This window comes from Callorhinus ursinus, unplaced genomic scaffold (assembly GCF_003265705.2).
Source record: "Callorhinus ursinus isolate GAN/ISIS: 27379988/994484 unplaced genomic scaffold, GSC_fseal_2.0 scaffold51, whole genome shotgun sequence".
Lineage (NCBI taxonomy): Eukaryota > Metazoa > Chordata > Mammalia > Carnivora > Otariidae > Callorhinus > Callorhinus ursinus.
This window is the reverse complement of record NW_027397113.1, coordinates 7,952,212-7,968,366: the sequence shown is the minus strand read 5'-3', so window position 1 is coordinate 7,968,366 and position 16,155 is coordinate 7,952,212. Positions and strand designations below refer to the sequence as shown.

The 16,155-nt window shown below is 50.9% G+C and overlaps 1 protein-coding gene across 3 annotated transcripts in view; it reads right to left on the bottom strand.

The window, feature by feature from the left end:
• Positions 1–12,024: 12,024 nt before the first annotated feature.
• The window catches only part of AHNAK (AHNAK nucleoprotein), a 22,078-nt gene continuing 17,947 nt past the window's right edge, over positions 12,025–16,155 (bottom strand). For 2 of the 3 annotated variants that reach the window (XM_073883597.1, XM_073883598.1), the window contains exon 5: positions 12,025–16,155. This exon is cut by the window's right edge and continues 5,205 nt beyond it. In XM_073883597.1, coding sequence (XP_073739698.1) covers positions 12,871–16,155 — 3,285 coding nt within the window. In that variant the 3' untranslated portion in view covers positions 12,025–12,870. The other variant, XM_073883599.1, reaches the window with a different exon arrangement.

The window sequence follows — 16,155 nt, the reverse complement described above, 5'->3', positions numbered from 1 at the left end:
AGAAGAAGAAGAAGAAGAAGAAGAAGAAGAAGAAGAAGAAGAAGAAGGAAAAGAAGATAGTGGGAAGGGAAAAATGAAGGGGGTGAAATCAGAGAGGGAGATGAACCATGAGAGACGATGGACTCTGAGAAACAAACTGAGGGTTCTAGGGGGGGTGGGGGGGATGGGTTAGCCTGGTGATAGGTATTAAAGAGGGCACGTATTGAATGGAGCACTGGGTGTTATACGCAAACAATGAATCATGGAACACTACCTCAAAAACTAATGTTGTAATGTATGGTGATTAACATAACATAATAAAACAAAATTTAAAAAAAATAGAATTCAAGGTGAGAAGGTTAAGGGAATCCTTCATACCCCAGACCAACCTGCATTTCATTTTTTTTAAGATTTATTTATTTATTTATTTGAGAGAGAGAGAATGAGAGAGAGAGAGCATGAGGGGGGGAGGGTCCAAGGGAGAAGCAGACTCACTGCTGAGCAGGGAGCCCGATGCGGGACTCGATCCGGGGACTCCAGGATCATGACCTGAGCCGAAGGCAGTCGCTTAACCAACTGAGCCACCCAGGCGCCCTCAACCTGCATTTCAGAGGGATGGCCAGGAGAAAGCCCATGGTAAATGCAAAGGAATGACTCAATAATAGTGAAATTGCAGACATCCTTGATGAGCCAGTGGGGAGAGATTTCAGGCTAAGGTGGGTCTTTCCTGAGGGCTTCAAATCACACCTTACAGGCACTGGGCTGCCCTACCTGAACCCCGGCCCCCCGCCAGCTTCCCTGTCAAGCCAGTTCACATGGGCGCTGGAAGCCTGAGGTAATCTGATTGGCCAGGAGATTCATGTTTGCTAGGGAAGACTGGCTTTGTTAAGGATCAAAGTCAGGTTTCAACCTGTTTCTCCCAAACCTACGTGCAGTCCCTCATAGAGCCCGACATAGGGCGTGGTGAGCAGCTTTGCATAGCTCTGATGATTTGTAAAATCCAAGTGGGTTTCAAACTGCTCAGTACTGGATACTGGATATCAGGGTAAAGAACTACCTCCTCGAGATGCCTGGGTGGCTCAGTCGGTTCAGCATCTGCCTTCGGCTCAGGTCATGATCTGGGGTCCTGGGATAGAGCCCCACATTGGGCTCTCTGCTCAGTGGGGAGTCTACTGCTCCCTCTCCCTCTGCCCCTCCCCCACTGCTTGTGCGCTCTCGCTCTCAAATAAATAAATAAATAAAATCTTTTTTAGAATCTTTTTTATTTTATTTTTTTTTATTTATTTGAGAGAGAATGAGAGACAGAGAGCACGAGAGGGAAGAGGGTCAGAGGGAGAAGCAGACGCCCTGCTGAGCAGGGAGCCCGATGTGGGACTCGATCCCGGGACTCCAGGATCACGACCTGAGCCGAAGGCAGTCGCTTAACCAGCTGAGCCACCCAGGCGCCCTAGAATATTTTTTAAAAAAAGAACCACCCTCTGCTTCATTTCCACTTTGAATTAAGAGAACCAACTGGGGGATTCCGGACCCACCAATTCACTTATCATCTCTCCCTCAACTAGGAAGTCCTTCCTCCCTCGGGGCCCTTGCTGTCTGTAGATAAGGAACCAGCACAGACAGACGGGTCAGCTGCCAGTGGACAAGTCTGTGTTGGGCTGTGAATGCTATTTCTTTCTTGACAAATGGACTTTGCTCAAACACGCTGCCCCAGATTCAAACACACGATTCCTCACCCACTTCCCCAGGAGCTCTGCTCTCAATGCCTCAAAATCTACTTTCTAGAAGGACTTTGCCCAAACCTGAGAAAAATAAACACCTTTACCACACCCCAGCCTGGCTGTCCTTGCAGGAGGCTTGGAAACGCTCTGAAAGGCGTGCTGTGAGTGCTCTGTGTTGGGACACCACAAATGCTCTCCTGCGCTCACGCGCCTGTATGTCACAGCCAAGTGCTTCCCAGCAAAGTACACAAGGGCTTTGTCTCATTCTGCAGTGGGCTGCACTGGCCACGGGGCCATGACCACGGGGCCTGCTGTGTTTGTCCCGCTCAAAGAGGACAACTGCCCGGTGGGGTTTGGGCAGCATGCCGCAACAAAGAGCCGGCCAGCCCCACCTTGCTTCAGGTGGAAAACACAATTCTCCACATCCTGGCTGGGCTTTCCGGTCAAGAATTTCACTAGGAAGGAAGGGAGGGAGGGCCAAGAGGAGGCGGAGCAAAAGAAGGCCCTTTCTTCATATTACTCGCTTCATAAAACAAAGCCTGGCCGGGGCACTCAACATCTCATCAGAAAGACACACGTTTTAAAGTAATAAAAACAAAAATAATCGGGGCGCCTGGGTGGCTCAGTCAGTTAAGCGACTGCCTTCGGCTCAGGTCATGGTCCTGGAGTCCCAGGATCGAGTCCCGCATCGGGCTCCCTGCTCAGCGGGGAGTCTGCTTCTCCCTCCGACCCTCCCCCCTCTCATGTGCTCTCTCTCTCTCTGTCATTCTCGCTCTCTCAAATAAATAAATAAAAATCTTTAAAAAATAAAAAAAAACACAAAAATAATCAATTGGGAATAGAAAAATCCGAAGTCACAATTTCCAGACTTGAGCCATGAGTGACATTTCAGAGGCCAGCCACCGGTTATGGAGCAAACTGATCAGATTTGGGGAGCCCCTCCTCCTCCTCAACCCAGCTCTCTCTCCCTCCCCCCTCCCCAGCTTCAGTTCATGGCCATGCGCTCTCCCCCGAAGTTCTGGTGGGGGCCATCTCCAACCGCCCCTCCTCTCCCTCCAAACCCCCACTCAGCTCTCCTCTGCCCTCCGCAGCCACCAGGTCACCTTCTGGGTCCCCAGGCTTTTCTTTTACCTTCTTTTCCACCCCACCAAGGCAGGCCTGCATGCTGGCGAAGTGTGCCGAATGTTCCCTGCTTTCCACCCTTGTTAAATCAGACTCCTCGACAGCTCAAGGAGAGCCGCTGACCTGCAGAACCTTAGCCATGACATTAGGGAAACAGTTCTTGTGGGTGTTTCTTTTGTTGGTTTTCTGGGTTGGGTTGGGTTGGGTTGGGTTACCGCCAGGGCTGTGATGGGGAACAAGCAGGCTGCATCCTTCCCTCACAGAGCTGATAGTCTGATGGCGGCGGCAGACAGACCAGCAACTAGTCATTCCTGCTTTAGTAGGAATAGTGCTGAGAACGGGAAGGTACGGAAAGCAGCATGAACACCCAGAGGGTTGGTGGAAGGGGGGAGGGGTGGCAGGGAAGATTTATTCTGGGAGGAAATGCCCCCCTAAACCGAAATCCAAAGGATGAAGAAGAGAAGCCTGCTTAAAAGCCAGGGGGCTGGAGACGGCAGGGTATGGTGAAGAGCGCTGGAAAGAGCTGAGTGTGGCTCAGAGGCCAACTTGAGGGTGCAGAGGTTGACTATGGCCAGAGTCAAAACTAAGGACAAGCATTCCCCGGGGTTTGGGCTGGAACACACAGAGCTCAGAGCCATCTCCAAGACCTTCTCTTCCCTGCATGAACCTACACGTGGCTCAGGCTGTCTTAGTAAAACATTCCAGTTCCACTTTTCACTCTCATTTAGTAAGAGCTCATCAAATGCCCATGAATAAAGAACAACAAGAGCCCAATCCATGTCCCAATAGAGTAAGCCGGTGACACGCCCTACTCCGCGTGTTTTTTCCTGTACTTGCTCTTGACCCAGAAAAGCCCTATCGAAGGTTCTCCAGGATGACGTAACGAGAACAGGGCAGGCAGGTTTCGTGAGACACACAGGAACCAACCATTTCCCCTTTAGAAATCGTCAAACACCGAAAGTGAATGTGTGCAGGACGCACTGTGCATGTTCTCACCCAGCTCGCTGGCAAGGTCTGGATCCACCATCCAGTGGCAAGAACCCTACTAATCCAAGGTGTTTATTTCCTTCTGATAAACAGTCATGTGTAATTTCCCATTTCTAGGGACAATAATGACTTCAAACAAAGGGCAGTCACCAAAAGTGGTATTTAGAGGGAGTGGTTCTCTTCCATAGGAGGACGGCAGCTCAGTGAAAAAATAATTTTTTGCCCCCCCCCCAAAAAGGCCTTGGCTAAAAGTATGAATTTGTCTCTCAGATCTGATTGGAAAGACAAGTCATTTTTGGAAATACAGGGTGTTCAAATAGAGAAAGAAGAGCAAAAAGTCACCTCCTCCGACCAGGCCTCCTGGACTACCAGCTCTAACCCCTGCTACGCATGACACTGAGTAGGCTCACCTGCTACTCCTCCCTCCCGCGGTGAAATTCCTAGAATTTATTTTCTAGGAATTTAGACAATCCACAATGGCTGCCTCCACACTCTCACTTGACCTCCCTAATCTGCCTGAAGGGCCCACTTGAAATTCAAGTTGTGAGCTGAACTTGCACTGTTAGGAGTAGAAAATGCCCCGTCATTAGTCTGTCCTGCCTGTTCACATTCCAGCCCTCCCCGCTGCCTGGCCACGGGAGACGGCGGACACAGAACCCCCGCCACAGGGCACTGGCTGGAAAGGCCTCCCAAAGCCTTCCTTCTCACCTAGGCCAGAGTAGGGGCCTCAAGACAGGCAGGGGTCAAATGCCCCATTACAGCCCAGGGTTGGGTCAGGGCCCCAGAGGGAAAAGCAAGACAGGTAACGCCCCCCGCTGTGTGTGTGGCTTTGCTAAAAGGCTCTCCTGTCCCCAAATACCCTGAGCTGGCCAGCCACGGGTCCATCCCTGGGACCCAAAAGCCCTTTTTTTCTTAATGTAAATATCCCGAAGTATTAACATGTACGGCACAGCACTTTCTCCGAGTACAAAGCTGTGGGCTGAGGAAAGTCTGGCCTAAGGGAAGAGCTAGGTCCCTGCACTGTTTGGAGCTTAGGGGCCCACTGAGGTCAGGAGGCTAGCTAGCTCTCCCAGCAGCCACTGGGAGGTCTGGACTTGGCCTCCAGCAACTTCCTCACAGCCCCCCAGGGTCTTCTTCCCCCCGTCTCCTACCAGCGGCACCCTTCTCCCAGTCCCAGCAGGCCACCGCAGGGCGCATAGCTCAGAGCAGCCCAGAGGTGGGTAAGAACCAGCCCGGCAAAGGGTCCCGGGACCCCAGGACGGCCTGGCCATCAGCAGATCTATGGAACGGGGTGTGGTGGCAGGGGGTCCCTAGTGACTGTTTTCTCCTCTGGTTTCCCTCGCCCCTCTGCTTTCCCTCCTACTCCTCTGGGACCGAGAGTCTCTTTGGGAGGCTCTTATACTCCCTGGACACTGGCGGCCCCAAGATTACAGTATGGGGGGCTTCAGGGTGTCATCTGGTTTTGGGCTAAAGCAAAAACCAGAGTTTTGGCTGGAGTTTGGGGGCAAATAGACGTGGCAAGCATGCTGCTTTACTTAGGTTACAAGCTCTTTTGGGGTGCCAGGAGGGACTTACGGAGATAGGGGAGCGGGGCTAAAGTGCCCCCAGAGCCCTTTGCCCTGCGTCTGCTCCCTGTGGGTCCTCTCTGCTTGCCTCCCTCCCTTGCAGCTTTCATGCTCCCAGCTGCTCATTCCAGGCTTCCCCCCTCCCTCTCTCTCCCTAGCACTTTGCTTCTCCAGGGCTGCCCTCTCACTCCAGCCCGCCAGCACCCTGCTCTTCTGCTTTCCCTATGGATTTCTATCTGCTTCCTTCTTCCCTCATGCTCCCCATAATCTCCAGAATAAAGGGCCAGCCGTTCCAGTCGGTGGAGGCCTCAGCTCCTTCGCCTTGGGCATCCTCCCAGGCAACCAGGAGACCTCACGCTCATGGCGTGGATTGTTAGCAAGTCCCAGGTGCTAGTTGGCCACAGCCCTGGAGCCATCAGGGCCAGTAGGCCAAAGAAAAAAGGAGACGCTCTCTCCACAGTTGAGAACTACTCTGTTCTGCCCCCAAACTCTTCTCTGAACCGCGCCCTCACAATGCCAGCCACCCCCCCCCACCCCCGCCCGAGAGGGAGCTCAGCCCCACAGGGCCCCCGCTGGCTCCAGGGATGCGCGCAGGCCTGGGCCAAATTCCCACAGCTGTGGGGCGGCAAGGCCACTAGCTGGAGCCAGGGCGGAGGCTTCCAGGCTGCCTGGCCGGCGGTCAGGGACAGGGGGTGGGGCTAATTATAATGCGAATGCTTTGATTACAGTTGCTCCCTTGTTGATCCTCGTTCTGGAAGAGTGAAGACCCGGGAGAGGAAAAGACCCGGGGCAACACTGAGCAAGAGGGGCTGGCAGCAGCCGGGGAGGCTGAACCTGGGCCAAGGGTTCACTTTGCTTGAGGCCTGGAGTCCACCTCCTACCTCCAAAATGGGCAAGTTGATAAGCGCCTTTTCCTTTCCTTTCTGAGCAGGACTAGAAACCAGGCTGGCTGCCTGCGTGCTCTCAAGGGTCATTCTAAGTTCTTAGCTCTTCTCCTCCCCAGACCCCACCCTACCCCGCTTTGCTGAACCTCCCCACACCCTTCACTTCCACACCTTACTCCTGCTGTTCCCTCTGCCTGGAATGTGCGCCCCCACACTCCTCTCCAAACCTGGAAACAGTTATATGTTACTAACACAGTCGGCCCCGTTATCAGAGCGAGCAGAATGCCGTGAGTATTTAAAGCATGGGCTTCTCAGTCAGACCCGGCCCAGTTTGAATTGTGCCATATACCAGCTGTGTGACCCTGAGCATATTGCTTAACCTCTCTGAGCTTCGATTTGTCTGTAAGTAAGAAAAAGAATACCCACTTCATGGGGTTGTTGTAGAAGTCAAAAGAGCTAAAGCATGTACAATACGTACAGAATACCTCACGCAAAGTATTCAAGAGTAATCACTAAGTGCTTATAGTTTTTACCGTGTGCCGAACACATGATAGGTATTAACTCACGTCATCCTCACAACACCACTCGGAAAGAGGTACCGTATCATCCCTGTTTTAGAGATAAGGAAAGTGAGGCATAAGAGGGGTTCAATAACTTGCCCGAGATCATACAGCTACAAAGTGGAAAAGCTAATAGGTATTATTATTTTATCATTATTATTCACCTCCTGCACAATAGACTCATTGAAGAAAGAAGCTCTGCACATACATATTTAATAACTACTTCAGGGCTGTTGTTGGAAAGTCAAGGCCCTACACATTTCAAAAGGCCTCTTCCATTTCCTAAAACCTCCCCAGAAAAAGAACCCCAGCTTCCTCGGGGAAACAGCGATGGCATCATGGAAAAGAAAAAAAAAAAAGAATTTTTAAATCAGAAGGTTTGGCTTGACCTAGAAGAGTCACCTCTTCCCAGCTCTGTGAGTTGAGACCAACCAACGGCTTCACCTCCCCTAACCTCCCCTTCCTGGAGGCCACCTTCTCCCCGGGAGAGCTGAGAGCCCAGCCTGTGATCTCAGGAGATAAAGCACCTTGTAGACCAGAATGCCCTGTCCAAAGAGAGGGTCTTTTCTTTCTTAACCCTTCCCAATCCTTGGCCCCACGGTTGGGAAGCTTTTCCATGAAGGCCAGGCCTCAAGCTCGCGGTGGAAAATAACAGAGGTTTTTAAAGGGAACAAAAACCACGCTCCTCAGCAGAATGTTCCCCACACATTCCCTGTGGCCCCTGGCAGCGCCTCTGCTGGGAGCACTCAGCCTTAAGAAACACTTGCAGCTCCCGGCTGCTGGCCACCGCGGGGCTATTCAGAGGCTGGTAAACAGCACATGGCATTCTCGGGCATATGGCAAGCATGCATGCGTTGAATTCTTTGTCCTCGTGAGGAGAGACAGAGAGCTACTCTGTGCTGCAAAGCCCCAAACCAGAACTCCATCTTCCAGAACCCTAGCCGGAGAAGACGCCAAGGCTGAGGCACGCAGGCCACCAAGCCCTTGTGTGCTTGCGAAATAAACTTGCCCAAACTTGGACTTCTCTCTTGAAAACTTGGGTTTACTTGTTAATGCCAGAGGGAAAGTATGGCACTGTTACAATGGAGAAACTTGGCAATCTCCTCCCTAATCCAGGGCTCGAAGTCACGGGGGTCCCGAGAAGTGACCCCATCCACAGCTATGCTCTTCCCTGCCCCAAATGCATAACCTAAATCTCACCAAGAGGAAAACAAACACATCATCAGACAAACCCAGACCAGGCGACGTGTTCTGCAAAACGACCGGCCCCGCACATTTAAAAAACTACCAATGTCACGAATGACAACAAAGAGCTGAGGAACGGTTCCAGATGGAAGAGTCCAGATGGAAGCGACCATGAGAACTAAAGGTCATGTGGGATCGTGGGCAGGGATCGAGGCCAAAATGGGAAAGAAGACCTCGCCAAAAGGCAATCATTGGGCGATTAATAAAATTTAAAAATGGACTGTATGTCAGATGATAGTATTTTGCCAATGTTAAGGTTTCTGAATTTGATGGCTGTGTTGCGGTTATAGAGGACAACATCCATACATGCTAAAGTATTTAGGAGTAGAGGGTCCTGGTGACCTGCGGTTGACCCTCTAATGATTCGGCAAAAATAATGATAATTATAACCTATAGAGAGAGATTAAAGCAAATGAGGTAAAATTGGTAAATCTACATGAAAGGCATATGGATTATTCATTGTATTATTCTTGCAACATCTCTGTAGGTTTAAATTCACAATAAAAACACTTTTAAATAAAGAGAGAGAGAAGGAAAAAAAGGAGGGAATAAAAAAGAGAAGAAAAGTACACTCTTTTTTTTTTTATAAAGATTTTATTTATTTATTTGAGATAGAGAGAATGAGAGATAGAGAGCACAAGAGGGAAGAGGGTCAGAGGGAGAGACAGACTCCCTGCCGAGCAGGGAGCCCGATGCGGGACTCGATCCCGGGACTCCAGGATCGTGACCTGAGCCGAAGGCAGTCGCTTAACCAACGGAGCCACCCAGGCGCCCCAAGAAAAATCTTTTTAAAAATCTTTTTTTTTAAAATCAATTAAATAATTAAATAAAGGAACATCGGACATGCCCAGCTGCATCTCCCAGATACTAAGTGTGTCACAGCTAAAGTGCTTAGTGGAGCTGAGGCGGGACGTGCCAGCGATCTGCAAAGTCCCAGTGGGCACTGCGCTTTGGCTTTGGAACGCTGGAGACATAGCAGTAGTTCAATAATGCTGCCATTGCTCAAAACATTTGACCCAACTTAGCCTCCACACAGGAAAATTAGTTGTACTACATTGTAATCACACTTCGTTCTTGACCCAACCCGGTCCCATCTGCCTAATCAACCAGCTTTACTTCTGAAAGAATCACAAGTTATTTGGAACTGGTAACAGCCTTCGAGAACGCATGCCTGATCCATGTTACAAATGAGGAAACTGAGGCTCAGACAGGATCCAAGATCATGGCTAATCCCATTGACTCCTCCCAGGCCAGTGCTCCTTTCAGGGTACTGTCCTGGGAACCCTGGAGTATATTCCAGGCCTTTTGGCTATTTGCAAAAAATTCAAGACAGGAAGATTTGTGTTTCCCCAAGAGAAAAAAAAAAAGAATTTTTTAACGTATAGGTGATGTATTGAGAGCCATTTCAAAAGAGAGGAAACAAAATATTCTTAACAGAATTTTCATAGCAGCACCTCCCAAACCTGTTTGTTTAAAACAAAAATTGTCATTTTATGATCACACCTTAAATACATCCCACATCATGGGGGCTATTTTAAGAAATCTCAATGTACTGGGCGCCTGGGCGGCTCAGTCAGTTAAGCGTCTGCCTTCAGCTCAGATATGATCCCGGGGTCCTGGGATCGAGCCCCGTGTGGGGCTCCCTGCTCAGCGGGGAGTCTGCTTCTCCATCGGCCCTCCCCTCCACGTGCACACACTCCCTCTCTCTCTCTCTCTCTCTCTCTGTCTGAAATAAATAAAATCTTAAAGAAGAAGAAAAAGAAATCTCAATATACAGAAATTCAAACTTGCCTAGCAGAAAAACGAGAAGATTAGCGTATTGCGCTCTCTATTCTCTACCTGCGTCTCCACCTTCGGAGTCCTTCTCCCGGCTCCCGGGGGCTGATCCCTTCACTCGTAACACCTAGACTCCCTTGCCCTCCAGGGAGAGGCACCAGCAGGAGGAAAGATCACTTCTTCCTGTTTTCCCACGGCTGGCAGTTTCTGGCAGATGCTGCGGTCCTTCGTGGCTACAGCTCCGGCCGGCAGTCCCTGCCCTGCCTCCAGCTCACGCGGGATGCCAGGAACACCATTTCCTCCCCGGGCCCCTTCAGGCCCCTGGGTGGTACCAGCTTCCTGCTGTCCCTGTTCCCATCCCCCCTCGCCGGCTCCACTGTCCCCGCCCACTCTTCCTTGGACAGTACCTTTTTCAAAGCCTCTGTGCTTTAACTATCTTCCAGTGGAATTTTGTTTCCTCTAGGGACCCTGACAGATTTAGAAATGAGTTTGTGTGAATGAAAAATATTTACTGCCATCTGTGAGCGGGTGGTGCTTTTCAAAGTCACTCCATTTTTGAAATGTCCCCTTAACCACACCAATTCCCACACACTGTCGCGCTGCCAAAGGCAGGGTACAAGGTGAGGCTACAGTCCGGCCCTCGGACAGCTCTCGCAACTCCGAGGAAGGACCAGCAGGAGCCCAGCCCAGCCCCTTCCCGGTCTCCTGATGCTACTCCCGCCGGAGACCTCAAAGTGTAAGACCTCTCGCATCTGGGCCCTGCAGGACTTTGGAGAATAACGTGGAGCCCCCTCATCAGGGCCAGAGGAAGGATTCGGGATTGGGCTCTGAGCTCTGGAAGAGTGAAAGAAGCACTGGGAGGGCGCCCAGAGAGGTTAGCATGGAAGGCAGCTGCGTGCAGGCGTGTGTGCCGGTGGGCACGTGCATCCTCTCGCTCTTGAGTGTGCATGGAGGGGTGTGCACCTGCCTCTCTAGGACCCCACACCCACCCTCGTGCTCCCAATAAACAAACCTATGGCTGTGATATGGATGTTACCCCCTTCAATGTGGTGTCCTTGCACAGTCGACAACCCAAATACCCGGGCAGACTCTTTGGCCCTATGGATACGTGTCCCCATTTTATGGGGGAAGAAGCGAAGGCTCAAAGGGGTTAAGTGTCTTGCCTAATTTACAAAAGCGATGACGGTAGGTCGGTCATTTTAAGAAAAGCAGCAGGGTTTCCAGCACCTCCCTTGTTTCCCCTTTCCAAGAGCCGCTCTTGAGTTCCAGAGCCTCCAGGGACGCTGGCTCTGCTGGCTGAGGTGCAAATGGATGAAGCTGACAGTCAGTGTGAAAGCCAAGCCAGGGCAGGTGGAGCGCCCCCTGGGCAGACCCCACTGCCATGTGCCCAAACCTGCTGACACTGGACCGGATGAGATGGGGTGGGAGCTGTTATCTGTGATCTGGGGTGATCTGGGCTGCTGGGAGAGGCGCAGAGCCGTCTCCATGGGCAGGAAGGCGGCAGCTCTGGGGAGAGGTGAGGGGAGGAGCTTGCTCCAATTGTTTTTGGTATAAGAAAGCACGGCCCTCTGCTCAGCAATGACCAACATTAGACGCCAGTTTCTAGAAGCCTCCCCCGCCACCACCACCACCACGTATTGTCTGCAGAGCTGAAAATCAAAAGAGGACTCTGGTCACAAGAGGTTTTTCATAAATTCAGTAGGACTAGCAGGAACCCCAAAGACCTCTATTACGAGATCAGTACCCTTATTTCAAAAAAGAGAAATCTGAGGCCCAGACAGGGCAGGTAACTTGAGGCCACCCAGCAACCCCGCAGCCAAGTCAGAAATAGATGGCATGCCTGTAACTCAGAGCCAGATCGAGCTCTTTCTACCACTCCAGTAGGTCTTGTTTTCCATTCATATCTGTATCCTCTTGCCCATTCAAAACCATTTCTGAATTGTGTTTCCTATCGGAGGATGCAAAGTTGGTGGGTGGGTCCTGCGGCCCGGGCTGCCAGGGTGCCAAGGCTCTCTTGATTTCTCAGCAATGGTGCAGCCAGCCTCACCGTGAGAATCAGGCCGCAAAGACTGGCCCCCCCGCCCCCACCCCCAATTACCCATTAATGAAACCCGCAAATCCGCTGGATGGACGGAGTCTCAACTGTCAGGGCTGGGTTCACAGACACAGAATGCAAAGACACAAGACATCAGGGTTAATAAACAGCTTTATTTGCCTTTGACAGCATCGATTTTCTTACATTCTCAATTAATTTGCCATTAAAGTGCGGGAAATTTTCTTAATCACGATAACATTTATTAAAAGAAATCAGAACTAGTCTCAGGAATGTGGCGGCCATGAAGGAAACATTTCCCCCACAATGCACAGAACGTGTTGAGCTGGGGGTACATCGGCCAATTTGCAAATAGATTCTAATTCTGTCTCACCGTGAACACCAAACTGGCTAGGACCGCCACCCCTGGGGGAAAAAAGCAATGCTAAAGAGACCTAAAGACACCCATGCGCCCTGCCTGGCGGCTCCTCTCAGCCCTCCCTGGGTGTTCCCTGTTTGAATAGGTCCAATCTTAGGAGAAATGGAGGTCTGGCCCCCTCTACTGCCTTCTACCCCACCCCACCCTTACTAACAAAAGCCCCTGAAGTCATTACAATGAAAAAGTGGGTTTCCATTACCCTGACACTAACAATGTTCAGTAAAAATGAGGATAATAAACACATAAGCTTGCTTAGTAAACAGGAGCTCTCAGCATTCAATGCAAAACAAAACAAAACAAAACAAAAAACTGAAATCTCAAGGCAAATATTGTTGGCTCTGCACATGGGCTGGACGAACTTGGAACCCTTAGTTCCTGTATCTGTAAAGCTCCGGGCCGGGGGAACTAAGGCGGCTGGTTGGCTTTTTCAGCACTTGCCACGGGCAGAGGCCAGATCTCTGCATTATGCTGAGGCTGTCGGCGTGTTTCTCTCTGGAGTTTATATACAAACACACCCAAGGCTGGTGTATTTTTATACATATATGTACACACACAGAGGCCTGCTACTCTTTCTTGGAAACCACCAGCTCCACCTCGGGAAGCTGGATGCCAACCTTAGACCCGCTGTCATTGCTGGAAGAAGAAGACAGTCGGGACTTCTTAGAGGCCAAGGACACTCCACTTCCCTGTAACTTGCCTGTCTCGTCATCGCTCCCAGTCACCTCATAATGACCTTTGCTCTTTGACCCCAATCCACCAAAGGTACCAAATTTCAGCTTTCCGTGTTTCCCTTTGACTTTCCCGCCTTCCAGTGACACTTCTCCACCTTCAAACTCCAACGTTCCTGTCGGGGTGGAAGGCGCTGAGAGCTCCCGTTCGTCGCTGAAGGAATTTGAGCGGTGCCGGGGCTTCTTACTTTTAAATAAGGAGAATTTGCCTTTGGGCGATGACATGTCGGCCTCGGCGTCTCCTTCCAGAGAACCCAGGCTGGCCTTCGAGCTCTTCAGGTCGCCTTTGGACCCTGAAATGGATGCTTCCGGGGAGCCCGTGACACCACCTTTCCCTTTAGGTTTGGAAAAATTGAACTTGGGCATTTTGATTTTGGACTTCTTCAGTTTTACGTCAGACTCTTCCCACTCCCCCTCTCCGGCCCCGGCCTGGACAGTGGCCTCCGCTTTAGGGAAGTTAATATCTACCCCCACTTCTCTGCCAACCAGCTCACGGCCAGAGAAGGTGAATTTGGGGATCTTCATCTTGGGGAATGTTACTTTTCCAGATCTGCTTTCCAAGTGACCTGGAGACCCAGACACACTCAGCCCAGGACCCTGGAGTCCAACCTGGCCTCCTTTCACACCGCCTTCTACCTTTGGTCCGGAGAAATGAAGTCCCCCAGCAAACTTAGGTGCATCCAAGTTGAGAGCGGAGGAGGCCCGGGGTCCTTTGACACTCACGTGTCCTTCGCCCAGGCTGACAGCTGGGGCGCTGACACCTCCTGAAACATCCACACCTCCTGTCATTTTCGGGCCCTTCAGGGTGACACCGAAATCTGACTCAGGAGAGGCCACATTAAGTGAAGGCCCTTTGACGCTAATGTCGGGAGCAGCCCCGTGGAAACCTATTCCTGAACCTTTCAGATCGCCTTTGATTTCGGGACCAGAAATGTGCCCCGTTGGGAGTTTCACACTCACACCTGGCAGCTCCACATCACATCCAGAGGACTTAACTCCAGGCATCTGGACGTTTCCTTCGAGGCCTTGAACACTGACGCCCGGAAGACCTCCTCCAACAGTGGGGCCTTTCATTTCACCAGTGGCCCCGAGGCTTCCTTTTATTTTTGGTCCTTCCAAGTTCAAGTCCATGTCTGGTGCTGAGATTTGAGGGCCAGAGATCTGAGGGCCTTTCAGGTTCAGGCCTCCGAGGTTCACACCGATGCCTGGGGCCTGTAGTTCTCCAGTCACTTGTGGCCCTTTGACGTTCATGTCCAAGTCGGACCCTGAAGTCGAGATGCCAAACTGGGGCAGCTTCATTTTGGGAAGTTTAATGCCACCTTGAGGGGCCTCCAAGCTTAGATCAGGAGCACCTACTGATACTTTAGGGCATTTGATGTCACCAGAGGCAGCCAGGTCTCCCTGCAGGGTTGGTCCCTTCAGGGTCACATCTGGGGTGCCAAGGTTTAGCGTGGCGTCGATCCCAGGCACTTTCACACTGTCTCCTTCCATCCTCACCTTTCCACCTTGACCTCTGAGGTCTAGCCCTGGGGAGTGCACCCTCACACCAGGAACAGAGGCATCCAGGTCTCCCTTCAAACTTGGTCCTTTCAAGTTCAGGTCAAGGTCAGGTCCAGAGGCTTTTGGCATAGAGAGGTTCACTGAAAGCAAGTCTACTTTTGGCCCTTTCAGAGACACGTCCGGCCCTTCAAGCTTAACATCAGGTGCACTCAAGCCTCCTTCGAGAGAGGGCAGCTGGGCATGAACCTCAGCTCCTACCCCTTCCATCTTCACACCAGGGACGCCGATCTTGGGCATTGAAAACTTGGGGAATTTGATCTTTGATTCTGGACCTTGCAGATCTATGTCTGGTCCTTCCAGTCCCACACTGGGGACATCACCCTTTATCTTTGGTCCTTTCAAGTTAACGTTCACATCAGGGATGGAGACCTGAGGGCCAGAAATGCCGAACGATGGGGCTTTGACTTTAGCATCTGGGCCTTCAATGTTGATGTCAGGTGCGTCCAAGTTTGCCTGCACCCTGGGGCCTTTCAAGTCACCCTCTGTTTGTCCCCCTGAGACATCCATACCTGGCAGCTTGAACTTGGGAGCCTTCAGCTTGATGTCGGGACCTTCCACATGAATCCCAGGCGAAGAAATATCCACATCAGTTGCCTGGATTTCACCCTCCATTTTGGGGCTAGGGAGGGGGGCCTCAGCTTTAAATTTAGGTGATTTAATGTCAAATTCTACATCTGGAAAGTACATTTTCCCAAACATAGTTTTCTTGGTTTTGGGGGATTTCACATCAGCTTTAAATGTGGCGTCTGGCCCGGCAACGTTGACATCTACATCAGGAGGCTTGAGACTGGCATCAATTTCGTTCCCGGGAACATTCAAGTCAAATCCCTGTTTTTTGGCCTTCATTTTAGGGCCACTCATGTGAATTTTGGGCATTTTAAACTTACTCTTCTTGCCCTTGCCACCAACACTAATTTCAGGAGTCTCAACATTCAGTTCTGCCTCAGGAACGGTCACATCCAGGGAAGGTGACTTGAAGTCAGCTTTAGGGCTTTTTGCCCCAAAACCAAATTTGGGTTTCTTAAATTTGGGAATTTTAATGTCTGGCCCCTCAATATTAATATCTGGGCTCTCCGTGTGCACATCTAAGCTTGGAGCTTCTAAATCAACTTTGGGCCCTTTGAGGTCCAGTTCAGCACCTTCCAACTTGGGACCAGAAACCCCAATTTTGGGTGCCTTGAAATGCAAATCAACATCAGGAACAGTTACTTTAGGGGCAGATATATCCAGCGATGGCATCTTCAAATTTGGGCCACTGAATCTGGCATCCGGGCCTTCAAAATCCAGACCTGAACCTTTAAGGTCTCCTTCTGGGCCTTTGAAAGTACCTTCAATCTTAGGGATGCACACATCAAAATCTCCTTTGACTTTGGATCCTTTCAAATCCAAGTCAACATCAGGCATGGAGATTTTGGGAGCTTTGATGTTTATCTCTGGCATCTTGAACTTGGGACCCTTCAATTTCGCGTCAGGACCTTCAATATTCACATCCGGGGCGTCAATGTCCACTTTGGGGCCAGAAATACCAATGTCAGCCTTTGGCAGGTTCACATCCACTTC